The sequence below is a fragment of the Candida oxycetoniae genome, assembly GCF_023343755.2.
Source record: "Candida oxycetoniae strain CBS 10844 chromosome Unknown scaffold2, whole genome shotgun sequence".
In the NCBI taxonomy this organism is placed as follows: domain Eukaryota; kingdom Fungi; phylum Ascomycota; class Pichiomycetes; order Serinales; family Debaryomycetaceae; genus Lodderomyces; species Lodderomyces oxycetoniae.
This window is the reverse complement of record NW_026055369.1, coordinates 435265-461284: the sequence shown is the minus strand read 5'-3', so window position 1 is coordinate 461284 and position 26020 is coordinate 435265. Positions and strand designations below refer to the sequence as shown.

At 37.2% G+C, this 26020-nt stretch overlaps 8 protein-coding genes and 1 pseudogene across 9 annotated transcripts; 5 read left to right on the top strand and 4 right to left on the bottom strand. All coding sequences in view use genetic code 12, as the record gives it.

Moving 5' to 3' along the window:
* Nucleotides 1-659: 659 nt before the first annotated feature.
* On the top strand, nt 660-1712 carry PIR32 (Pir32p; the record flags this gene model as incomplete). Its single annotated transcript, XM_049322600.1, has 1 exon — nt 660-1712. One exon carries the CDS (start codon nt 660-662, stop codon nt 1710-1712), a length of 1053 nt encoding a protein of 350 aa, XP_049181611.1.
* Nucleotides 1713-2145: 433 nt separating this feature from the next.
* KGF56_001473 (phosphatase PAP2 family protein) lies at nt 2146-3723 on the bottom strand (the record flags this gene model as incomplete). Its single annotated transcript, XM_049322599.1, has 2 exons — nt 2146-3621; nt 3682-3723. The coding sequence occupies 2 exons, from the start codon at nt 3721-3723 to the stop codon at nt 2146-2148; spliced, it is 1518 nt and encodes a 505-aa protein (XP_049181610.1).
* Nucleotides 3724-4985: 1262 nt separating this feature from the next.
* Nucleotides 4986-5510, bottom strand: ATP7 (F1F0 ATP synthase subunit d; the record flags this gene model as incomplete). The annotated part of the gene is made up of 1 exon (XM_049322598.1): nt 4986-5510. One exon carries the CDS (start codon nt 5508-5510, stop codon nt 4986-4988), a length of 525 nt encoding a protein of 174 aa, XP_049181609.1.
* Nucleotides 5511-6077: 567 nt separating this feature from the next.
* On the top strand, nt 6078-12863 carry KGF56_001471 (annotated as a pseudogene). The gene is made up of 4 exons: nt 6078-6095; nt 6288-9180; nt 10347-11142; nt 11723-12863. Coding segments are annotated over exons 1-4 (4848 nt in total).
* Nucleotides 12864-13929: 1066 nt separating this feature from the next.
* Nucleotides 13930-15069, bottom strand: SWD2 (WD-repeat containing protein; the record flags this gene model as incomplete). Its single annotated transcript, XM_049322597.1, has 1 exon — nt 13930-15069. The coding sequence occupies one exon, from the start codon at nt 15067-15069 to the stop codon at nt 13930-13932; it is 1140 nt and encodes a 379-aa protein (XP_049181608.1).
* Nucleotides 15070-15608: 539 nt separating this feature from the next.
* On the top strand, nt 15609-19055 carry BBC1 (Bbc1p; the record flags this gene model as incomplete). The annotated part of the gene is made up of 1 exon (XM_049322595.1): nt 15609-19055. The coding sequence occupies one exon, from the start codon at nt 15609-15611 to the stop codon at nt 19053-19055; it is 3447 nt and encodes a 1148-aa protein (XP_049181607.1).
* Nucleotides 19056-20681: 1626 nt separating this feature from the next.
* Nucleotides 20682-23402, top strand: IST2 (Ist2p; the record flags this gene model as incomplete). The annotated part of the gene is made up of 1 exon (XM_049322594.1): nt 20682-23402. The coding sequence occupies one exon, from the start codon at nt 20682-20684 to the stop codon at nt 23400-23402; it is 2721 nt and encodes a 906-aa protein (XP_049181606.1).
* Nucleotides 23403-23506: 104 nt separating this feature from the next.
* KGF56_001467 (uncharacterized protein) lies at nt 23507-24241 on the bottom strand (the record flags this gene model as incomplete). The annotated part of the gene is made up of 1 exon (XM_049322593.1): nt 23507-24241. The coding sequence occupies one exon, from the start codon at nt 24239-24241 to the stop codon at nt 23507-23509; it is 735 nt and encodes a 244-aa protein (XP_049181605.1).
* Nucleotides 24242-24741: 500 nt separating this feature from the next.
* LHP1 (Lhp1p) lies at nt 24742-25803 on the top strand (the record flags this gene model as incomplete). Its single annotated transcript, XM_049322592.1, has 1 exon — nt 24742-25803. The coding sequence occupies one exon, from the start codon at nt 24742-24744 to the stop codon at nt 25801-25803; it is 1062 nt and encodes a 353-aa protein (XP_049181604.1).
* Between the last annotated feature and the right edge of the window lie 217 nt (nt 25804-26020).

The window sequence follows — 26020 nt, the reverse complement described above, 5'->3', positions numbered from 1 at the left end:
AGAATTACGAGTTTGGAAGAGATGAAAAGCAAAGTTGAGGACAAGGCCTATTTTTCTTTTTCTGGACAGCGTTGAAGGTATTTGAACAAACAAAATATGGTTACCATAGTATTCAGCTTTACGAAAAGCTGGAATCCCCTTTTTCTTTTTAAAAAGAGAAAACAAGGCCTTTCTTTTTTCCCAAGGTAAAGAAAATTAGAGACTCTACTGAAAAGGTAGGTTAAAATAACAAAGTACCACTTACACCTCTTCAACGAAATCTTTTCCTTTACTTATTACTTACACCTCTTCAACGAAATCTTTTCCTTTACTTATTACTTACACTTCTTCAACAAAATCTTTTCCTTTACCAAGTGATCTTTGTTCATAAAGTTGTTTCTTTGCTTACTAAACTTTCTTTTCAGGTATATCAAATTTTCTCTCCTGCAACAATTAAGGTAGCGTGCCAGAATACGAGCGTTACAAACAATAGAGTACATTTTATTTTCTTTTTATTTTTCGCAGCCGTTCTCAAGTAGATATAAAAAAACATACCCATTGATTTCACAACTAGTTTTTAAAAAACTCTTTATCCACTGCTCTTTTCTCTTTTTCTTTTCCCCCTTAGAGCATAGCATACTTGAGAAAAGCTTCGTTACTACCACATTAAATAATAAAAAATGCATCAATTATCTTCAGTCTTATTACCACTTGTGGTTCTTACTACAAACTTGTTTCCAACAATCAAAGGTTATTATGTTCCTGCATCAGGTGAAGATTGGACCAACTACAAGCCAAGTTGCGATTTCTTACCTGGAAGTCTCAAGACATTACCTTTTTCATTTGGAATAGTTGTGAATCCCTATATTGTTGACGAGGACGGGGATTTAAAGGAACCCAAGATTAGTTCAATTGCAAGAAGTTTAACTACAACAGTTGTAACTAGTTTTGTTACACCAGCACCAAAGCCAACAAAGACAAAGGATATCATTTTACAAATCCAAGATGGACAAGTTCAAAAGGTAAATGAGGAGTTGTATGACGAGAATTGTCCTGACGATAAAGAAAAACTCAAAGGTGAGAAAAAGAAACCTATTAAGAATAAAGATGATAATTTTATTGACGAAGGGGGTTTGTTAAAGAGAGACAATATTGAAGATGAATCGTCATTGGCAGAGTCAGAGAAACCAAACACCGAGACAGTTGACGAAGTTTACGAAAAGGAACGTAAAAGCGGTAAAAGCCGTAGTGGTAAACATGGTAAAAAACATCGCGGAGATCGTGCTCATAATAAAAAGCATCGTGAACATAACAAGAAATGGAAAGGAGACCAATCATCAGATGATGAAGACTCTGAAGAAGCAGGAAAGGATGAAGAAAAAGAAGATGATGGAGAAACTTCCGATGAATTTGTATCACCTGTTTACTCCGTTGCCTGCTATACCAATTCCACTTTAAGAATGACTTTGAAAGATTCAGTCTTGAGAGACTCTGACAGTAGAATCGGATGTATTGTTTCTGGTCACCAGTTCCAATTCGATGGCCCTGTTCCACAACATGGTGCCGTTTTCGCTGCAGGTTGGTCAGTCACAAAAGATGGACAATTAGCTTTAGGTAACTCTACCAAATTCTATCAATGTGCTTCTGGTCATTTCTACAATTTATATGACCAACCAATTGCTTTCCAATGTCACCCAGTCACTTTGGATGTGGTTGAATTAATTGAATGCTAAGGAAGAGGCGGGTAAAACAATAAAAAAACAACAACCCATCTTTACCACCACCATAACCATCACAACCACAATTTCCTACTACCAGAGGACAAACTTCATCCATTTTTTTTTTTTTTTCGATATTCTTTTTTTATGTTTTCCCCGTTTTATTTTGTTTTATTGCTTTTGGTTGATGGGATTCTATTTTTTTTTTTTTTTTTTCATTTTGAGCATCTTCCCTCATCCAACATATGGTCATTTACCTTACATCCACATTGCCTCTAACCTACTGCATTTTTTTGGCTTCTTATTCTGGTAAAAAAAAAATATACATAAATTTCTCTAGAACTGAAATGTAGGAACTTTGTTTTGCTTGAGTTGAACTAAAAGGGACATATATACTATATAATGATTCATCTCTCCTTTAATACCATTAGGTAGCACATTTATCAAGCTAAGCTAGTGGATCAAAAAAGCTTTGTAGTCTTGTTCCCCAAAATAAACGCATACCCATTGTACTTCCATTTACATAATCACCAGAGGCTCTTGCTTTACTAAACTTGAGATCGATTTCAGCTAAGCTTTTATACCAATCCTTCACTAATGTCCATATAATAATGGCATAGATTAATCCAACCAAGCTATCGATTCTCCAATGATGATCTAGATATATTTCGGCCCACCATTGTCCAATTACATTAACAAGACTCAAAAGTTTAAACCATGACCATCTTGAATAGTGGCATACAAAAAAGCAAATCAAAGAGGCAAATGCTGAGTGTAATGATGGGAAAGAAGCAAATTTGTGTGGGGTGGCATAGTAAATTGCCTTATGAAGCAAGAATGAAAATTTTTTGTCCTCTGAAGCTTGACCATCACTGTAAATCATATCAAATGTTGGTACCTTATTGTCGCCGTATAGTTTAATAAAACTAGGTGGCGCATTGGGGAAAACCAAATAGGTTAAGATCAATGCAAAATTCTGGAATCCCAAACATAAAGTCAACAATTGAAGCGCTCCTGGCGCATGCCATATATATAGCCAAAGTCCAGCAACTGGTGGCACAATAAAGTGGACGGGAACATGAAACACCCACGCGACGATATTTTTGGTCTTGTAAACTGGGTGTTTGAAATTGTAAACTATGTTCAAGATAAACCATGCCAATAATAGTAGTATTGCAGGCATTTTTCTCCAATAATCTTGTATTGTTGATTTGTCGCCAGATACAATCTGGGAGCCAAAGTAGTCGACATTTATTTTTGAGCTTAGTTCAAATATCTCCTCGTCAGGGATGATATAGTTGTTATTTATGTCACTTAAAGGAGATAATGTGGAGGAGCCAGTGGTTGAAGTAGACGGTCTCGAACTAATAGCAGACGATAATTCATCACCACAACCACCCCAACCGCCACTACAACCACCAACAACAGAGCCACTGGCGCCGCCACCACTACAATCACCAACAGCAGAGCCACTGGCGCCGCCACCACTACAACCACTAACAACAGAGCCACTGGCACGGCTAGTCAATACCGTGGAAATCTGCAAAGGTTTTAATTTGAATATCTGGTTCGAATGATGATGATGATGATGATGGTGAGGTAGTTTCAAACCATCGTCGATTCTATAGTGCACATGGTAAAGAATACACGAGCCAAGACATGTCAAAATTAACCCAGTTATTGACCCAACGGGCTGCTTCCAAACATCAAAAAAATAAGTATCAAACCGGTATAAAAACTTGTAAAAGATATGCTCAGGGCGAGGAATGTAATTCACCAAGGCGGTGAATAATATACACCCCATTACAAATGCAAAGTTTTTAAACCATTCCTTGCCAAATTCTTGTACCGTGCGTTCACTTAAAATTGCACTTGTTAACCTAAAAAGACAAAAATTGAAGATACTCGATATTTTAACTAGCGGCTGTAATATTCGACTCAAGATCCGTCTGAGTATGGGGTAGAATCTGCATACACCAACCACCGTGACTATTCGCTTAACCGATTTAAGTGCCATATTTGCCATTATCTATCTTCGCTTAATTATTAGATGGGTCTAAGATGTAATTGCAGGGCGGGTATTTGCATACAAAATCTAAAAATTTCATAAACGAAAAAAAAAAAAAAAAAAAAAAAAAAAAAAAAAAAAAAAAAAAAAAAAAAAAAAAGAAAAGAAAAAAAAACAATCAAAAATTAACTGGCAATTGCTTTTAATACATACAAAGTGGTTGGCAGGCACAGGATCTATCAGGTATGAAATTTTGGGAAAAACTGTAGAGCCAGATTTTGTGCTTGAACTTTGTATACTATAGTTATGTATGTTTTTTCTAGAGGTAACACAATTGGAAATACTAGATTGTCTCCTCTTTTTTTTTTTTCTTTCTCCTGCCCCCCTTCTTCTTCTCCGTTATTATTGATTATAGGAAAAAAACTAAAAATCTATACACTGTGGGTGAGATGGTGAGATGGTTATAATTAGATTTGAATTTTAGTGCGCAGTAATGAAGATATCCAAATTAGTTGATCACGTGGTTTTCCCTCAATCTAGAATAGAGATTGATAAAGGGAGCAAAGTGATAAATCTGGGAGAGACATGTTTGGTGCTTTTAGAAAATAAGAGATTGTTAGTGTCTGTTTTCCATAATGTAATGGTGGACGAGAGCACGACATTGGTGATATCTTGTGGGAAAGACAAGAGCCCACAATTGCAAGATAACAACATCAATTATTCTCTAGTAATTGCAGAAACTGTTTCTGATTTATTAAAAATACTAATAGGTATCCTCAAATTCACCAACCAAACTATATTGAATCTTCAAAACCCGCTAAAACTGTTAATCATTACCAATATATCTGTTTTCTACTGGAAATTGCAAATACTCAACGACCATAACTATGAAAACTTAGGTTTCGAGACATATACTCCGCAATTGAACCTATACCACAAACTTTCAATCTTGCTCAGGCAAATTACTAGAAAGTACCGTTGCTCGATAATAGTATTGAGCTATGATGCAACGTATGACCATGGCATCTTCCCCCCAATTGACTACTATCCAAAGCTGGATATTCAAAAATATAGCAAATTACCTCCTCCCTTTTTAGACTCCTTTACGCATATATGTCACAAGACAAGGGACGGTATTAAATCATTTAATAAAGAGCTGAATCGATGGCTTTAACAACCCCAAAATACCATTATCATCATTATTGTTCATTTTTTTTTCTTTCTTTTCTATTATTATATAAAAACGGGTAAACTTTCTCTCTCTCTCTCTCTCTCTCTCTCTACATAGCAGCCAAGTCACCAAACTTCTCCTTGTAACCAGGAACATTCCATTTACCATTCTTTACCATATATGTAACCTTGGCATCGACATCGGTAGCATTGGCAACATCGTCAACAGTCAATTGGTCAAATGGTCTAGCGCTTTCAATATCCTTCAAAGTAGCCTGTAATTGAGCAATCTCTTGAGTTACCGATTTTTCAGTCAATTTAGCATTTTCAATTGCCTTTTGTTCGTAAATTTCAATGTTTTTCAAATTTTTGGAAAGATCGAGCGTGACTGGTTTGAATGATGTAACAGCTTTTTCAATTTCATCAACAACCTTACTATTTTTCAATACTGATCTGTAGTGGTTAAAATCAATCTCAGTTGTTTGAGCTTGCAAATCTATATAATTTTTTTTAGCTTCATCGTATCTCTTTTTGAATGCCTGTAATGAAGCTGCTGTTGAGCCGGTTAATCCCAAACTCTTGATGATCTTGTTAAAATCAACTTTCTTAGCAACTTGTTGAGCAACAGCGGACATGACTTGTAAGGGAATAGATAGATATATATATATATATAAAGTTGGCAAACAAGATACCCCAAAATATATACCTGACTATCAACCTTTTTTTTTTTTTTTTTTTTCCAGCCAGTATTAATGTTGAGTGGCCCGCCGAAAAATTTATCAAGCTTAACCAATGAAATTTTACAAACAATTTTTGTAGAGATGTACACGACTAAATTAAGAGTCAAGGGGGCCCACGCCGATGGATACAGTGTTGGTGTTAACGAGATATGGGGCAAGGATTACATACAGATAGATTCTATAGGTACAACTAGTCTAATAAGGGAGCAACTATATGTGCAATCTGAAAAAAAAAAAAGAAAAAAATATGAACGGTGACTTTTTCCAGAGGAAAGTTCAATAAAGAAGAATTTGCAACATTCTTGAATTATCATCCTTGATTAATTACAAACTCCCATATGCATAAATCATTAGTTTCTTCCAGCTATGGTTCCATAAACAAACGAGAAGCTTTTTTTGTTTTCCAACTTATTTTTCGGTTGAGGTTTAGAAAACGCGAAGCCATTCCCACTGAAGAGAAAAATGATTTCGATTAAAAGGGTAAGGAATATTTTATTTCGGAGTTGAACCTAACGGGACAATTATTTTTCAACAATTGGAAAAAAAAACAACCAGGGCAGTCGGTGAGTAAAGGGTGATTTACCAAACAGTAGCGGGGTTCGGTATCAGTTTGGTATCAGGGGTTTTATAGGTGGTTCGGTATCAGGGGATTTATAGGTGGTTCGGTATCAGGAGTTTTACAAGCGGTTTGGTATCAAGGGTTTTATAGGTGGTTCGGTATCAGGGGGTCTTACACGTGGTTGCAGAATGCTGAAAAGTCAAAGTAAAGGACCCATGAAAGGGTTGAACCAATTCATTGTTGATCTAAGAAACTCGAAAGATCAAGAAGAAGAGTATAAGAAGATTACTCACGAAATTAGTAACATACGCTCCAAATTTCAGTCATCGACAACATTGAACGGGTACCAAAAAAAGAAATATGTTTGTAAGCTTATCTATGTATATATTCTAGGCAATTCGGACCTCGTCGACTTTGGACTTCGAGAGTCGAAAGAGTTGTTGATGTCAAACATATTCAGCGAGAAGAAATTGGGTTATCTCGCTGTTTCAATACTCTTGAACAATGAAAAGATTAGCAAGAAAACCTTGTTTACACCAAAGGAATACTTGAATCACATATTGGGAGAAATTCATGAGCATCTAATACTGGACTTGCAGTCTAAGAATGAAGAGGTCAATTGTTTGGCTATTCAAATGATTGCCACATGTTTTACAGCAACTAGCGTGGAAGTTTATGACAGTGATTCCAATTCTGGCAAATGGGTCGAGCTTATTGATATGGTCTATGCATCATTGACTTCACCACTACAAAAGCCAATAGTGAAACAAAAAGCAGCCATTGCATTAAAATCGCTCTTGCAACTATATCCAGAGGTGCTTCTCAAAAATGAAAATTGGACCCCTAGACTTGTTAAAATTATCGAGGAGTCGACAAATCTTGGTCTTGTAACTGCAAGTATTCCATTACTTGGTTTAATTGTGACACTCAATCCTTTAGTGATGAAATTAATAATGCCTTCCATTGCACATAGATTGTTCGCTTTGGTTGTAAAAGATGAGTGCCCTGCAGAGTATTATTACTATGACACCCCGGCTCCTTGGCTTATTGTGAAGCTATTGCAATTTGTGGAGAGCGCATTCGTGGCTGTTGATAAGGACAAAAACCTGATTTTGAGTATCGACCAAATGGACGCAAACACAGTTAGCGAATTGCGTCAAGTGGTATCAAAATCAATTCAAAATGCTTCTCAGCATGTAAAGGGCTTGCCTAACAGGAATTCTCAAAGTTCAATATTGTTTCAAGCTGTATCGCTAGCTGTATTTTTAGAAGCATCCACAGACGCAATAAACGGCGCGTCAAATGCATTACTTGTTTTGATCACTTCAAACGACACAAACACTAGATACTTGGCTCTCGATGCATTGATAAAACTTACAGGGAGACTGAAATCGTCGTATTTGTCTTCAAAGGATAAGTTTGATGAACATTTGCCCCTTTTTATGAGACTACTCAATGACAAGGATGTTTCTATTCGTCGAAAAGCGTTGGATTTATTATATACCATTTGCAACACTGAAAACTATACGACTTTGGTCAATCACTTGCTTGATTATTACCAGCATGCGGATATACAATTGAAGGGTGAACTATCCATTAAGATTGCGGTTTTGGCAGAAACTTTTGCAACAGACTCAACCTGGTACGTCACTACAATGCTTAAATTGCTATCAATAGGTGGTGGCGGCAGCGGTTTATCAACTTCGAATGAAGCTGGAATTATTGACAGGGAGATATGGGAAAGAATAGTACAGATTGTAGTTAATAACGATGATATTCAAAAGAAAGCATGTAAAATAATCATCAATTTGTTGAAAAGACCATTTGCAAACGATCAAACACACCCACATCCACCTATATCAGAGAATATGATCAAGATAGCCGCATTTATTCTTGGTGAATTTGGAGATAAAGTGGATGACGCTGACGATTTAAGGGTACTGATTCAGTTTGATTTGCTTTTTAAGGCGTATTTTGGAGTATCTTTATCGACAAGAGCAATGCTTTTAACTACATTTTTGAAGCTTCTTGTTAAATTCCCCGATTCTGACTTTGTTCCTGAAATTATTGATTTGTTTGAAGCAGAAACTCAGTCTCTAGATCTTGAAATTCAAACTAGGGCATACGAGTATTTGAAACTTTCAACATTGCATTCCGACTTTAGACTAGCAAAATCTGTTGTTAAAGGTATACCAGCATTTGACCAAGAGGAAAGTCCTTTAATGAGTCGACTTGGTGTAGTTGGCAGCCACCTCCATAGACTCACTAGATCAAAATCTGCTGTTTTAGCAAGAAACATAAAGAGCAAGCCTGAAAATATAGCCAACGGCAATGAAAATGAACAAAATCACACCTTTTCGAAAATCTTGTCTAAACACTGGTACTCAGGATATCAAAGAATGCTTCATTTCGACGCTGGTATATTCTATGATGATCAATTTATGAAGATTACTTATAGAATTGTGAGAAACAATGCTGAGTTAACTATGAAATTCACCATTATTAACAATGCTCATAAAACTGTTGGTGAAAACATCACCGGGCTCAGCCTTGATGTAGAGTCTTTAACTAATCAAAGTAATCCCAACTATGTAGTTCAGGTAAAGCAACTACCAGAGTCAACTGTTTCAGATAAAACACAAATGGAAATGAATGTGCTTGTAAGAGATGTTATCAAGAAAGATGAGAGTCCTATTATGTCCTTAACATTTATGTGCGGTAGCTCATTCAACCAGTTGAATTTGAAGTTTACAGTATCCTTGTTAAAGACAGTAACTCCAACACCCTTAAAAGGTATAGATGTATTTGATAGAAGATGGCAACAGATAGGACAACACTTGGGGGTCGTTGATGGCGAGTCAACAGTATCAGTACAGTTGGCGCACAGACAAGACCAAGCAGCCCTAAATAGAACCTTGTTCAGGCTTGGCTTTGGCGTTATACCAGATGTTTCTGGTACTGGCACTGGCAGTGAAATTGAGAGTGCAGTTTATGCATGTGGCGCGGGTATCATACATACTCAAAAGTCTAACCACGGGGTTTTAGTTAAACTCTTGATATTGGACGAGATAGGAAAAGATGTAAGGATTGTTGTACGTTGCACAGGAAAAGGGGTTGCGGAAGTGGTGAGTCTGACATTAAAAGAAATTTTCGTAGGTAAAACGTAAATGGGTAAAATTGTTAATTCTTTAGCACACACTATCACTTAATCAACTATATCGATAAAATGTAGTCCCCATCTTTCAATGTGTTCCGATAGTTTGAAAATTCAATGCTTTTCTCCCTCTCCTTTCCTTGTTTAGCTGTGATCTATCGAATAAAACTCTTTTATTGCAAAATACAAAATATATTTGTGTATTAAACTTTTTGAAATATTTTTGTAGATTCTTTTTTAGATTTTCTATCTACGTTAAAAGTTATCCATACAATAGAGCAAGAGAATACCAGCAAAGGGACAATGAAATATTTCCATCTTTTCTGCAACACTTGATCTTTGATCAACTATTTTTCCCTAGAGGGGTAGCATTGTGAATAAATTTATTGAGTGGATATGCCCTCGAGTAATCGTTAGTAAGGTAGCGTCAAGAAAATGTAGAGCCACTCAATCTTCAAAATGTCTGGTAAATTCAGTAAACCCCGCACTTTCACCCCTTTCCCCCTTTCACTCTTTTCCTCTCTTTCTAGGATACTTTTTTTTTTTGATCTATAGCAAATCAACAGGGAGCTACGCGGATAAATGTAACTTATTGTTTGTGTATTGGCGCCTCAAACTATACTTTCTCATTATAGTTAAGATCGAAGCCTTTTTCCTTTCTTTCTTTTCTTTTTTTTTTTTTTTTGTTCTTTTTTACGCAGTATACGATTTTTCCTATTTGGTCGAAAAAAAATTTCCCAATTAGGAATGAATTTTGCAACCCTTGACACTTTATACTTTGCAATCGATTGTTCTATAAAAACAAGATTAATTTTCTAGCAAAATATCCTTGATAACAAGCTTTTTTTATATCTCTCTTTAATATCTGTTTAAACTTTCTTTTTGACTTTTTCCTTTTCATCCAGTATATAGCAAAGCGCAGCAATGAGCTCTTTAAAGTTCTTTGTTGCACTTGTGTGTTATTTGCAACTTATAAATTGTGCACCTGCTCCGGTATTAACAACAATATGGGAAACAGTCACTTCGACCTCAACCTCGAGCACAGGAATACCAACAGGTACGGGTCTAGTAGCTGCAAACACATTGGCGGCAACAGCAGCTAATAATGCACCAACTGGTACTTCCACAACACAAGCAACAGCCACCACAAGTTCAAGTTTTTGGGATTCCTTTTTACAAGCCTTGTCTCCTAGTACTTCTGCTGGTGCTGGTGCTACTGCTGCTACTACTACTCCAAATTCAACATCGGGTAGTACCAATACCTTTGCACAATGGTTGAGTAAAATATTTGGTGGGGATTCGTCAGCCTCTACAACCTCTTCAAGTTCCTCAAACAGTGATGGATCTAGTTTTTGGACAAAATTGGGTGAGCTACTCTTAGGATCAGGAAATACTTCAGCTGCTGCATCGACCGCACCGTCCACAACTCAGCCAGTTGCTACTGTTGCTTCTTCTCCTATTGATTCATCAGCACAGACACCAATTTCCATTTACTCTCCAACATCCTCATCCTCCTTTTCAACTTACACACCACAACCATCATCCCTGACCCCTTCAAATGGAGATATTTATGCTGCGATTAGTCAATGTGATGGTATCGATCCATCGTTTGCTACTGCCATCTTAGATGCCCACAATAAAGATAGAGCAGCTCACCAAGCTGGATCATTATCATGGGATGTAGATACATACAACTATGCAAAGAACAATGCTGACAATTACGACTGTTCCGGGATCCTAACACACACACATGGTCAATATGGGGAAAATTTGGCAGCTGGTTATCCCGATGGTCCAAGTGCAGTTGAAGCATGGTACGTTGAAGGAGAGCAATACGACTATTCACTCCAAAATACTTATGATCACTTTACACAGGTTGTTTGGAAGAGTTCAACTAAAGTCGGATGTGCTTACAAAAATTGTAAAAAAGAAAACTGGGGATTATATATTGTTTGCGAATATGATCCTCCAGGAAATATCATTGGCCAAAACAGAGCCAATGTACTCCCATTGAGCTCCTGAGTACACCAAAGAGAATAGGATTGAAAGAAAGAAAAAAAATCAGGTTTTTTACTTAGTATATACAATTGTTCAGTTCTTCTTCCGTTAGATTAAACATTTTTGTTAGGTCTGGTCTTGAATGTAGATATTGGGGGGTGGAGATTGGTTGGGAAAAAAAAAAAGGACTGGGTTTTCTGCAAGTTTATCGCTACCAAATGCTTCTTAAATTTTTTTTTTTTTTCATTCTAATAAACCTCCTTTAGCTCACTAGCTAAAGAGGTGGTGGTGATGGATGGTGATCGCGCACGTATACGTCTATGAAAATGGACTTCGTAAAGTTTTACCGTACTATGTAAACTGTAGAACTAATGTCAAACAAAGATGGGTGGGAAGAACATTACTTCAAGTGTTTACAAATGACTTTGGAGACTCAGAAAAGGCATTGAAAGAAGATATTGTTAACAAAAATCTATATGTGATGAATAATGTAGGCACGGCACAACCTTCCTATTGCCTAAAAGGATGGGAAGCATTGTCCGAACGGAAAATTGAAGCGAAGGATGTGATATATTATAAACAGCACCGACATGAACCGAACGTACAATGGCATGGACCAATCAAGACTGTGTTTGAAGATGAGAATATTATTGTTGTTGATAAGCCGTGCGGTATACCGACACATCCCTCGGGAAATTATTTTTACAATAGTTTATCTGAAATAGTTAAAGAATCGTTTGGACTAGATTCTATATGGACGTGTCACAGGTTGGATAGAGTCACTAGTGGGGTATTAATATTTTGCAAAAATAAGGAAACAGCAGTAGAGTTTCTGAACTTATTTGTTAACAAAACATTGCTGGAGGTGAAAAAGATTTACTTAGCCAGAGTGGACGGGAAGTTCCCACCTGGTAAGTTGCGATACACCAGTCCAACATTTTCAATCAACATGAATGGATACATTATACCGACTAACTTGGCAGAGTTACAAACCAATACAACAACTTTATTTGAAAGAATTGAGTATAACGAAAGGTTGGATCAAAGCATAGTCAAGTGTCAACCTATAACTGGTAAATTTCACCAAATCCGAATCCACTTGAGAAATTTGGGTCATCCTATATCAAATGACAAGTTTTATAAACCAGGGTTAGAAGCCAAAACTTACCGTTTCAAATGTGAATTGGAATGTGAGTTATATGCCCGAATTTTTGAAAAATACCCCCAGTTTGCCAAATTGCAAAGCGCAAAAGTTGAGAATAGTCATTTAGAGGAAGTAGTGCAGTTTTTGGATTTGAAACAGATCATCGTTGATTTAGATGAGAGTTTTAATTTTTCACAGAGACTAGAGAGTCTTAAGAAATTGCATTCTCAACACATTGCTTCTCGAAAATTGTCCATTTGTGGTGAATGCAATCGTTCTTTATTTGAGAACGATTACATACTGAATTCTAGTATTTATTTGCATTCCATGAGCCTCGAGCACGGTGGGAAAAAGTATCAGACGGAGCCTCCCTCATGGATGACGATTCTTTAGATGCATATTTAGATTTAAGTTTTTTTGTTTGTAAATTTGATTTTTTTTGTGATTTGATCTGTCTTAGAAAGGGGAATCGTGGTCTAGGATCAATTATTCCACCAGCTTCATAATGTGATTTTATTTTATTTGTTAGTTTCGAAACATTTAACTCCTTTGATTTGCTACTTGTTTTCTCCAACTCCTTCCAAAGATTAGTATCTGTTGCGATTTTTGAAATAAGCCCAGCGAATCCTTTTTTTACCAATTGCTTTTGTTCTTCATTCACTGGCACCTTTTTAATATAGCACGCATAAACGCCAGCTATTCTGTTTATGTTGGAAGCACTCCTCACAGTGTCCAATGCCTCAACGAAAAGCAGTCTAAGGACCTTTTTCAAAATTGTTCTACCACAAGCTGACTGTGTTGGGCTCGGCTTAGAGGTAAAAAATGCCAATTTTTTATACCGACCATTGTAATTTTTCCGTGCATTTTCCAAAATCGCATCATTCATCGTTGGTATGCCCCAAGTAACAAACACAAAGGAGATATTGGATTTCCGATAATTGCTCACAAGGTGATTTCGTGGGAAAAATTGCACCAACAAGAACTCATTCTGAAGTAGTGGCTTGTAAAATTTTGGCTTAAATTTGGTGATCATCAATTGATGGATCAAAAGGTCGACTCCTCTTATTTCCGACTTGTCATTGGGTAAAGTTTCTCTTTGGAAATTTTCCAATTTTGGTGTATACTTACTTGGATCAAGGGGAATTGGCGGTTTAGGTGTAGCTCTCAAGAAACTGTATTTAGACTTAGCAATGCCCGGTACATTACGTTGAAGATTCAATCTTGATTTTTCATATCGACATTTCTTAGTCTCCAGAAAAAGTGTTGTACATCTCTCTAAGAATCTACGTACTAGCAAAGAACTCATTCAAGGATTCTTTACCAATGTGCCTTTATACTTTTATGCACTCGTATACAGCTATATATACATATATATGTAACAGTATATTGTTACATACTTTTCTATACTATTCATTTTTCATTTTTCATTTTTCATTTTTTTTTTTTTTCACCTTGGAAATTACAGAGTTTGGTTTTCTTGAGGCTGCCAGATGGAGACGCCAGAGTCGGCCGATGCAAATGCAAATAGCTTTGGATTAAACGTCACGATTTTGGGTAAACCATGAGATGATTTCAATACTTCTGCTGACCTTGAAAATACTACTGGTTTTTCTAAATCGGACTTTAAATCGTTTAAATCGAAAATATGGATTATATGCTTGGGGCTACCAACTAGTATATATTTGCCGCATGGGGTAAAGGAGCAACAGCCAGAGTATGGGTATTTGGTAGACATCCACTTATCGTCTCTTCTGTATGTGAGTCGTATAACGGCCAATACTCTACCCAGAAACGCATCCAAAATGTAGTGTTCGCAAGTATCGGTAGATATCAAGATCAATTTCCCATTATTTGAAAACTCCAATTTGTTCCATACTTGTTTTGGCAAACAAGAAATCTCTACACTTTGAAAAGGTCCCTTATCAAAAGTCTTTAGATTGTATAGCTCGAGCTTGCCCACTTTTGACGCAATATTTGTAGGCTGCTTTCCGATAGCCACAACGGTTCCACTTGGATCATATCCAGCTACGGTAATTTGTCCAGCACCGATACTACCCATGGCTGAAGAAGTTTTCAAGTCCCAGAACTTTACCGTTCCATCATAGCTCGAGCTCATAAATGTATCGTTTATGGGGTTAACCTCAATATTGCTCACCTGGGCTTTGTGTCCCTGGAAATACCGTATATACTTGTTTGTCGATAACGAGAGATATCGTATCGAGTTTTCGTTATTTTCCGTGGCACTTGAAGAATCGGGAGTCGAGGCATATAAGCAATCGAGACCCTCGTGCGTAAACCGCGCAGAGTGGGCTCCGTATTTTTGAGATTGAATATCTTTGTAATGGATACCTTTGTGACAATCATATAGCTGGATAGATTTGTCTACACCAGCCGATATTAAATACTGACCGGAATTATCGAAATCTAGTGACGTTATTGAGGCACCTTGGTGATAGCTAAAGAACTTGGTTTCTCTACAAGAAGCTAGCGTATCCTGGGTTATATGTAGAGCCGACGATGAGCCACTACTTGAGGTAGAATTGGACTTTTTGGAATTAGATACATTTTGTGACCTCGAGCCATTGTGTATAGATGTCATGTAAACCAACTCTGACTCGACGCAATAAACCAAAAAAAAAAAAAAATATTGCCCAAGGAGTTTTACCTAAAATGTTCTTCCTTTACTCTAATTGTTCTTCCTTTACTCTAATTGTCCCTTTATTCTACCTAAAATACCCAGACTATTCAATTTTTTCATCCTCTGCCAAATATGCCCGGAAAAATGCGCGAGATTCGCACTACTTAAAGAAAACCATTGTAACTAAGGCATGTTGATTTTCCCCATAGTTAAGGTATTTTATATTAATTCCGAGATTACCTATTTCTCTCTCTCTCTCTCTCTTTCTCTCACTCTATGTAATATATATGTATGTATGTGTTCTCCTATTATAGAGTTTTTATAAGAACTTTTATTTCATATCAAGTATCAACTCAATTAACAACAACAGCAAACAATCACAAGGTCTCTATAGTCAATCCAAACAATCACAAGCTTTCTATTATTCTCCATCAAGCACACACACACGTATATATATATATATATATATATATATATATATCTATTCTTATTGATTCGACATGGCCGAACCGCAAGTGCCGTTCAAGGTTAAAGCAATCTTTGATTATAAATCCGATTATGAAGATGATTTGAACTTTACAACGGGTCAGATCATTACAGTTACAGCAATAGAGAATGAAGAATGGTTTACCGGGGAGTATGACAACAAGACTGGAATGTTTCCTAAGAATTTTGTGGAAATATTACTTGCGCCGCAAATCCCGGTCCTGAATAGACCCGTTAGAAAGCAGGAGCCAAAACAAGAACCAAAGGAAGAAGTGCCAAAAAGGGAAGATGAAGGTGCATCGGCAATTGATAATCAACAGACGAGCTCTACTGGTCAAGCAGAACCCCCCAGTGCGCCTTCAAATGCTAGCGGCTTTACTGGTCAAGCAGAACCCCCCAGTGCGCCTTCAAATGCTAGCGTCTCTACTGGTCAAGCAGAACCCCCCAGTGCGCCTTCAGATGCTAGCGGCTCTTTGCACCAGTCCAAAACTTTCCCGACAAAACATGCACCTATGTTCAAATCTGAAGAACATCACTCGCCAATGGTACCAATGCCTCATACATCATCGGCAAAACCAGCAGATCCATATAGTATAAAGAAACAATTTGTTGCCGCATCACCATCTTCTTATGTCCCCAAAATCAAACCAAGAGACGACTCTAGATTAGTCGCACACCCAGTCGAAGAGTCTAAGCCAGCAGAGGATATTGTTAGGAGTAGCACTTTTGAAGATCACCGTAAGCAAGAAGAGGAAGAGGCTGGTCCTAAGGTGTCTTTGAAAGAAAGAATCGCCTTACTTCAAAAAAAGCAGCAAGAGGAGGCCGAAAGAGAAGCTGCAGCTTTGAAGAGGAAAGAAGAGAGGAAACAGAAACACGCTGAAGAAAAAGAAAGGTTAAAACATTTGAAAGAACAAAAAAGCCACGAAACTCAACCTGGAGACGCAGCTATCGATAGTGCAGGAGTTGCCATAGGAGAGCCAGGTAGTGAGCAACCATTTGATCATGCAGTTCGTCGATTCTCTAATGACCAAAAGCTACAGGGTAATAAAGAGAAGAGACAACTCGAAACAGGCGAGGATGACCAAAGAGAGGGAAAGGGAAAAGGAGTAGGAGAAGGAGAAGAAGGATATATAGTAGGACAACAGGGGGAAGAAGAGGAAGAAGAGGAAGAAAAAAATGATGACAACAACGACGACGAGGACGATGAGGATGAGGATGAGGATGAGGAGGACGAAGACGATGAAGAGCTCAAACGTAGAAAGTTGGTTGAAAGAATGGCCAAAATTTCTGGTGGAAGGAATATGTTTGGAATGATGGGCATGCCACAACCATTTGGAGCTGGTATCCCAAGTGACAAAGTCAAGAAAACTAAAGCTCCAAAAAAAGCCAATGACAATAAAACGGAAGAGGAGAAAAAGGAGGAGGAAAATCACATTCTTGATCAGCAGATTAAGTCGCCACCCCTTGTTGAAGCACCTTTTCCCGATGTGCCCAATAGAGTGCCAACTCTTGATCCAGAACAGCATTCAATACCCAGTATTGACCAAAATCCTCAACCAAAGTTCACTCAAGAAAGCTCGTCAATGGCCGAAGACGATGAACCGTCTGACTCGGATCAAGCAGAGGTGATAACCCGAAACGACATTTCTGACTCGTATCAACAATCACATGTGAACATTTCCGATAGCGGAGCAGACGAACATGGGGAAAATCTGCCAATTAGATTGAAAAAGAATAGAACTATGGAAGTTGAAGGTACTGGATACGAGGCAGATGAAGATCTATCGGATATAGCCAAGTCTCAGGAATACACCAAGCTAAATGCAACTACCCATCTGAGTCATCCAACGCCTGATAGAGATTCTAATGGAACTAATCCTTTACCAAATGAGCAATATGTCTTCAACCAAAGCGCGCCTCATCCTCCAACCCATCAAAGTCCTACAACAAAAAATGCACCTCCCTTAGGCTCTGTTCCACCTGTTCCACATGTACCCCCAGCACCACCTGTTCATGCTGTTCCACCTATTCCACCTGTTCCTGCTTCTCCACGAGTTCGTCAACGTGAACACCCACCACCACCACCAATTCCTCAACATGCGCGTGCTCCACCACCCCCCATTCCAGGCTCCAGCCCTCCCTCTCGGGCACCCACAAACGTGTCTATAGCATCACCCAGTCACTTACAAGATGTTCCACTGGTGCACTCGCATAGACGGGAAGTAAGAGGTTTACCAAGTAAACCCGGTGATGATGATGATGATGATGATGGCGATGACGATGACGATGACGATAACAATGACTATGATAATGATAATAACGATGATGTAGTTGCACAAAACAATGTCCAAGGTTTCAGTTCCTTTGAAAAGGACGAGGAGAGCGAAGTGCTTGAATTAGTTAATGATTATTCACCAAAGCGCCAGATTCCACGTTCTCAGACATTGGGCTCTGTAGGTGAACAGCATCAAAAAATGAGAGCTCCTCCACCACCACCTCCAATTCCTGGCAGCAATGCTCCTCCTCCTATTCCTATTGGAGAACCACCGAAGCGAGCCGCAACGGATCACTTTCCCCCTTTGATGCAAACATCAACAGGAGCTTCTGTTGGTTCTTTGCATGGTAGAAAATCCACCGAGTCTGGCGTTACAAGAACCAGGTCACTCAAAGGAAGCGAGCAAAACCAAGCAGAAACGGCATTGGAACAGTTGGATTTTGAAATTGCTAATATCAAATCCACATCCACATGGTGGTTGAAAAATGAACTACCTGAGTCGTTAACATCCAAAATTGGAGTTGATCTTATATACGAGATTGATTCCAATAGAATTCATAAGCGAGGTGGTAGAATTATAAACTACCGTGATTACTATATTTTGTTTTACGATTTATCGCAGTTGGTGTTTGAGTTAGAGTTTGAAGAACAAGATCCCAAAAATACAATACATTTAGTTAACCAGTTTGTCAAGCCTAGTCCTCCAATGAGAAAGGATTTGTTGGATATTGCACACAAGAATTTTGGCCCGATTATTGTGAATTTGGCTAGTCAACTTGTTGGTAAAAAGCTAGAAGATAAGTTGGTCAATTTTGTATTTGAGTCAAATCAATTGAAACACAAGATAATATCGCCGATTGGAAACAAATCTTTTGGTGTAACGATATACAAGAATTTTAACAACTCCAATGTGTCCAAGATTGATGATATCAAACTGGGTGATATACTATGGATCAAGAATGGGAAATTTGACTCGCACAAGAGCTTGATGGGTAACAAATCCGTAACACTTGGAGATTGCTTTACTGGTGTGATTTATGATTTTGATCCTAATAAGGACAAATTTAAGGTTTTTGAACAAGACAGCTCAGGAGTTATCAAGAAAGAGCTGTATAAGATTGGTAATTTGAAGAGCGGTAAAATCCGAGTATTTAGACCGATACCGAAAGAGTATGTAGGTTTATAAACATTTACATACACGCGTTTGATTATATTCTCAATAAGAATAAGAGAGATTCAAAGGTGACATCGACACTATCGAGTGACACTACAGTGACACTATCGAGCATAGCGAGATAGTGGAGCAGCACCGACTAGCTACACTCTGATCTATCTATACTCTTTAATCTATCTACACTCTTTAATCTATCTACACTCTTTGATCTATCAAGGAAAAAAACACTTTATTTTAATCTTGCTTCGCTCGATAGTGGAGCACACTAGCTGGTACTAACACGCCTTTAATGTAGTTTATTCTTTTTTAGGCGTCAGGGGAAAAATAGTGCCATTTTTCACCTTTTCAAGAAATCTTTTTTATTCTTATTTTTTTGGCTTGGTGGGGCGAGCAAAATCAATGGCTTAGTGGGGCGAACAAAAATAATGGCTTGGTGGGGCGAGGGAAATCAATGGCTTAGTGGGGCGAACAAATAAATCTTTCGCCTTAAATCATACATATAGAGTTTTCTCTCTTTTATTAGCATATGTTGCCTTAAATTATACTTTTACAGTTTTCCTTTAATCATACATAACAGTTTTCCTTTGATCATACATATACAGCTTTCCCCCTTCCATTAGCATATATTGACCACCCTGATAATCAATGCTGTTCCATTATCTCGCTCTGCTCGATAGAGTGCTGGTTCTGCTCGATAGTGTCACGGGATAGTCAAACTACTACATGCAAACGCAATGGTTAGAAACTTTTTCTTTTTTTATTACCTAATGGTCATATTTTTTTTTTCGCACTCAATGAATCGAATCATTCGATAAAAAGAATAACGCATACCGAGACATGGCTAGAAATGGTGGGTGCAAAAAAGGTACAAACGTTTTTTCAGGTCTTAATTGATAATCAGACGTTGTAGATGGAATTTGACTTTCGTATAAAGCTCGTGGTTGAATAGAGCTCTTTATACTTTTGTCTTTTACCTTTTACCTTTTACCTTTTACCTTTTACCTTTTTCTTTTACATTAAACTTTTCTTCTCAAGAGAATACTAATTTTCGTTTGCTTCAACTTAATTGCCTTAATATGGAAATTTACAAATTGGGTAAATTGAATCATCAAAGAAGAAAGCAATAAAAGTGAAAACATTAAAGAATTAAACATCCGAGGTGTTTATATTACCCGATAACACCAAAGGGTGGACATTTCAGCTCTTCAAGTTTATTATCTCTTTCTGAAACTATCTCCGCAGTTGCTGTCTCCTCAATTACTATCTCTTTCAATGCTTTCTCTGTTAGGCAGGCTCCCCTTGGCTCTTTGTAATTTGTAATTTTCTTTTTCTTTTTTTTTTTTTTTTTTTTTTTTTTTTTTTTTTTTTGCAATTTGCGNTTTTTTTTTTTTTTTTTTTTTTTTTTTTTTTTTTTTTTTTTTTTTTTTTTGTCTGGGGAAAATGTGTGTGATTGAAATATTTCAATCATGTTATCGCCATAATTTTCCATTACTATAAAGATTTATATTCTTTCTTTACCAGCGAGTTTCTCCTCTTCCTTTGTGCTATTTCTCTAGTTTTCCTTTGAAACCAAACTTTTAAAACCAATTGCCCTGCTAGGAGCAACTAAGAGGTAATATATTGAGCTGCTAAGAGGAAATGTTACCACTTCAAGAAATTGAACCTGATTTTTACATCTCCTATTACTACCCCATTGGGAGAAGCAAGGGGTCAAGTGAGCAAGAGCTAGCAAAAGTTATTGAGAAGCTATATGACAGTGGCTTTTCAGCGACAATCAGGCCAGGAGATCCAGATCATTTGCTTATTTTTATCAAACTTTCTTCAGATACTTATATTGAGCAAGGTGAAAAAGATTTGATCAAAAATTATGAGTTTGGAGTAACTTCAAAAATCGAGTCTTTAAGTGCTAGATTCAGAATCGTCTATCTGTATTTGACCCTCGGCACCGAGCTTGGCGGATGCGGCGTTACACCGGGCCAGGGAATGTGGAAAAATGTCGAGAGTATTGTGCCCATAACCGATGCATTTGATGACACACATATAATCGAAGAGTTGAAGGCCAATTTCGCGAGAACCGAATTCTCAACAAATAAGATCAAAAAGGTTTATGGTATTAAAATTGCCCTTTATTTCGAGTTTTTGAAGTACTATATGTACTGGATAAGTGGCTTGTCAATTTTGGGATTGATTCAATATTTCAAGAAAACCAATACTTTTTCCTTGTATTATACTTTTGTAAATTTATTATGGGGCACTTTTTTCATTACGTTTTGGCATAGAAGAGAACAGTACTTGACAAACTTGTGGGGTGTTCAGAATAGCTACTTGATCGAAGAGCATCTTTCAGAATTGGCTCAAATAAACAAGAAATTTGAAAAAAGATCAACTTATTTCCACAAGGATAACAGCTCAGGATTGCGATTTATCAAGGAATTACTTTTTGTGCCAATCGCTTTAGTTTTTGTTGCTATATTGATCAGTTACCAGATGGGATGTTTTTTTATCGAAATTTTTTTAACTGATATATATGATGGGCCAGGAAAATCGTTATTGACTTTGTTGCCAACTGTATTAATCTCAGTTTTTGTTCCAATCTTGACAATTGTTTACGATGCTGTCACAAAAGTAGTTATCAAGTTTGAAGGTCACGATAACGATTTCAGCAAGAATAATTCAATCTTGGTGAAACAGTTTGTCTTGAATTTTTTGACGAGTTATGTGCCGTTGATTATTACTTCCTTTTTGTATTTACCATTTGCTCACTTAGTTGGACCCCATTTGAGTGATATACAATTGACAATAAACTCATATGTTGGTGAAAATAGGTTTTACACCAAATATTTGACCAAGTTGAAAAATCAGAGAAATTTCCAAATCAACCAGGGTAGATTGAACGCTCAGTATTTTTACTTTATTGTCACTAACCAAGCTATCCAAATTTTCTTAAAGTATGTTTTGCCATTAATCATTACCCATGTTACAAAATATGTGCGTACTTATATTCAAAAGAAACCCCAATTGCAAGTAAAAAATGATAATCCTTATGAAGCTATTTGGTTGCATAATGTAAGGGCATCTATGAGCTTACCTGAATACAATGTTGATAATGACTTTAGAAGTGTAATCTTGCAATATGGTTATTTGATTATATTTGGCCCAGTTTGGCCGTTAGCGCCATTATTCTCGTTGCTTTTTGATATCTTGATATTTAAATTGGATAACTTTAAGTTGCTTAGTGGAAGATATTTCAAGCCGCCTATTCCCAAAAGAGTGGACTCTATTCATCCTTGGAACTGGGCTTTGTTCTTGTTGACATGGCTTGGCTCGATTATTTCGCCAGTGATCACTGCCTTCTATCGCCATGGTACGGCTCCTCCAAAGTCAATGGGTCAATTTACATTTGATAATGCCAGTGTTCACGTATCGTCGTCGTTATTATTGGTGTTGTTGATGTTTGGCTCAGAACATTGTTTTTTGATTTTAAGCTATGTTTTGTACAAATTGTCCAACTTGTTCAAGAGTGATATTGAGTGGGAAAACGACTTTGTTGATAATGATATGAAATTGAGACATGACCATTACTCAAATATTGTCAAACCAACAATCAAGGTGCGCGAATGTCCAGATTGGAAACATTTTACGCCAGAAAGTACAATGGACTTTCAATCTCCAGTTATTACTAATGGAAGTAATGATGCAGACAAAACTATTGATGCAGAAAAGATTGATAGCAACAAGTCAGGATATTCAACTTCTGCTCAGTATTCAGAAACTAAAGTGACTTCACGTTCAGAACAGGCCCAAGCTATTGCTGAGAAGGAGAAAATTTTGAGAGAAAAGCAAGCCGAATTGGCAAGAGTCGAGAAGAACACCAAGCTGAAGTCAAGAGGCAATTACGATTCTCTCAACAGAGATAAAGAACTCGGGGATCGCATCATTGAATCAAAATCAAGTCCCGAAAGTGGCAAATTCTATAGTACAATTGACAACAACAAGCACATTAATGATGACCAAGCTGGTGCGTCGAAATTGTCAAATGACAAACACGAAGGAGTGGAAAACAATGAAAAAGATAGCAATACTACTACTGCTACTGGTGTGGTGGAAGACCCTACATCAGGAAAAGCGACAAACGTTTTTGGTGGCGGTCAATTCAATGAAGACGAAAGTGATCAGCAAAGCTCTTTTTACTCCACCGCTGAGACAAGCTCAAATAACAAGAATTCGTCTTCGTCATCAGCAAACACTGGAAAACAGGGTAAAAAAAATGCATCAGAATCGAAAAAAACAACAAACAAAGTTGAGAAAGAGGCCAAGAATACAAAGAATGGATTGAAAAAGTTATTCAACAAAATCTAGTTCGTATAAAAAGTAACTTGAAAAATTACTTCATATGATATTATTGTTAATTTTTTATTTTTTATTTTTTATTTTTATTTTTATTCAACTTTACGTCTTCTTTATTACGTTTCTTTCTTTGGTCTTGCTCCAAATATTAAGGATCCGACTCTGACGCTGGTACTACCTTGTTTGATAGCCTGCTCAAAGTCGTTACTCATTCCCATACTCAAGTGAAGATCCAAGTCATACTTTTTATCTAGTTTCTCCTTAAATTCTTGCAATTTTTTAAAATCGTGATTCTCTTCACCGCTTGTAGACTCGGCAAAAGACCCGATTGTCATCAACCCTTGGAATTTCAACTTTGTGGACTCCGGATCATTGGTCAAGTACTCAATTGTTTCTTGCATATCCTCCTCACTTGTGAAACCTGATTTCTGCTCTTCGCCAGAAGTGTTTACTTGCAAATAGACATTGATCACTTCGCCGTCATTTCTTGCTCTCGCATTGTTCAATTGCTTACATTTTTTCAAGCTATCAACGGTTTCAACTGCATACAAGTTTGCAACTTTATTACTCAAATCCTTTGCTTTCCCCAGTTGTAGTGCACCAATGAAATGCCAGCAAATGTCCTTGGGTAACTCCTGAGACTTTGCAACAAGTTCTTGCACATAGTTTTCACCAAAATGACGTACACCAATGGAATACAAAGCCATTATATCGGATGATGGTTTAAACTTTGATACAGCAACCAACCGAACACTAGGGTTTAGCTTATCAACTTTGGATAGGATTGCATTATAATTCTCAGCCAACTCACGAGCCCGACTTTCAGTGGCTTGTGGATAATTATTAGACATTCTGCTGGTGGAAAGATTAACTCGAGCAAGTGTGCGTTGATAAAATTTTACTCGCGTACAAAGCATAGACTTCCCCAGTAAAGCAATATATATATATATATATATGTTTCAGCTTTATATTTTTCAGCATTGGTTTAGAGAGAAGGAGAGAAAAAAAAAGACAAGGGATATGGAACAGAGTTGTTTGAACAAAAATGGTAAAGCTGAGTAAGTGAGCGATCCGTTTGCACGCATGTAGAGTTATTGGAATCTATATAACTTACAATGAAGTACAGCTTTGGTGAAAGAAACAGCGTTGCTGTTTGTGGCTCATATACAACTGCGCTCGTAGTTATAATCGACTTCTCTTTATGGTGATGCTCATCTCATCTCATCTCATCTCATCTCATTTTTCAGCGAGAAGAAAGAAAGAAGAAGAAGAAGAAGAAAAAAAAAAAAAAGAATTCAGTAAGAACACATGGATTTGTTGATAGCATTGCCAGATAGAAAGAGTTTTTACCATGACAGAATTTGTATACAAGGGTGAAGACTTTGATGAAAAAGTCAGAAAGCAAGTTGAATTTTACTTTTCCGACTCCAATTTACAACAAGATAAGTTTTTATGGAAGATTTATGAATCCAATGATGGATGGGTTGAGTTGAAGACGATTTTAACATTTGGAAGAATGAAACAATATAGGCCTGAGGAGAGGGTTATTGATGCGTTAAAGAAGAGCGAAAAGCTACTTTTATCTTCAAATAATGATATGATCAAGAGAAAAGACCCCTTGAAGGATATCAACGAAGTGAAGAGCACCAAGAAAAAGAATACTGTTCATATTGAAGGATTTCCCCACCAGTTGACGCAAGACGAGGTTGAGAAATGGTTTAACGAAAAGATTCTTCCATTTCTACCAAAGGAAAAGAAGCTTTGTTCGATTAGGATGATAAAAACTAGGGCCAAGAAGGAATTTTTCGGAGTTGTTGATGTTGAGCTCAGCACTGAGGAAGATGCTCAATACTTGGTAAAGAATGTCGAATTGTCCTTTGAAAAAGGTATACTTTCCTCAGAAGAGTCTCAAGAAGTTGATAAGAAGGATCTTTTGAAGAAAATGTCGTTGTTGACATTCCAAGAAATGAGAGAGAGTGGTAAAAGATTTGGCCAAAATGAGGTGACTAAAAGACGCAATAGCTTTAATGAAAATAAGGCGAAAAAGTTGCAAAAGGGGAACAAGGGAAAGAAGGTTTATGAAAAGAGGAAAGAGGAAGTAAAGGAAGGAGACAAATTGGAAAAACCTCTTGAAAAAGTAAAAGAAGAAGGGGGGGAAAAAGAGGAGAGCAAACAAGATGCCGCTATTAAAGAGAGCAAACAGGATGATGCTAAAGAGAGCAAACAGGATGATGCTAAAGAGAGCAAACAGGATGATGCTAAAGAGAGCAAACAGGATGATGCTAAAGAGAGCAAACAGGATGATGCTAAAGAGAGCAAACAGGATGATGCCAAAGAGAGCAAACAGGATGCTGCTACTAAAGAGAGCAAACAGGATGATGCTACTAAAGAGAGCGCACCTGAACAAGACTAATTACCCCAACAGAAAGAGAATGATGAACCCACTAACAAACAAGAATAATCCTAGCCGAGAAAATGTGAAATTAATTTACAACCAAGCCAAGAAACTTCCCCCAAAACACTCACCCTGTAATCATGTTTTACTATTCCTGTCCATATACACAATAAGACTATTTTTCTTCAACTTCCTTCTTCAACCATCATCTTATGTTGATTGATACCAAACTCTT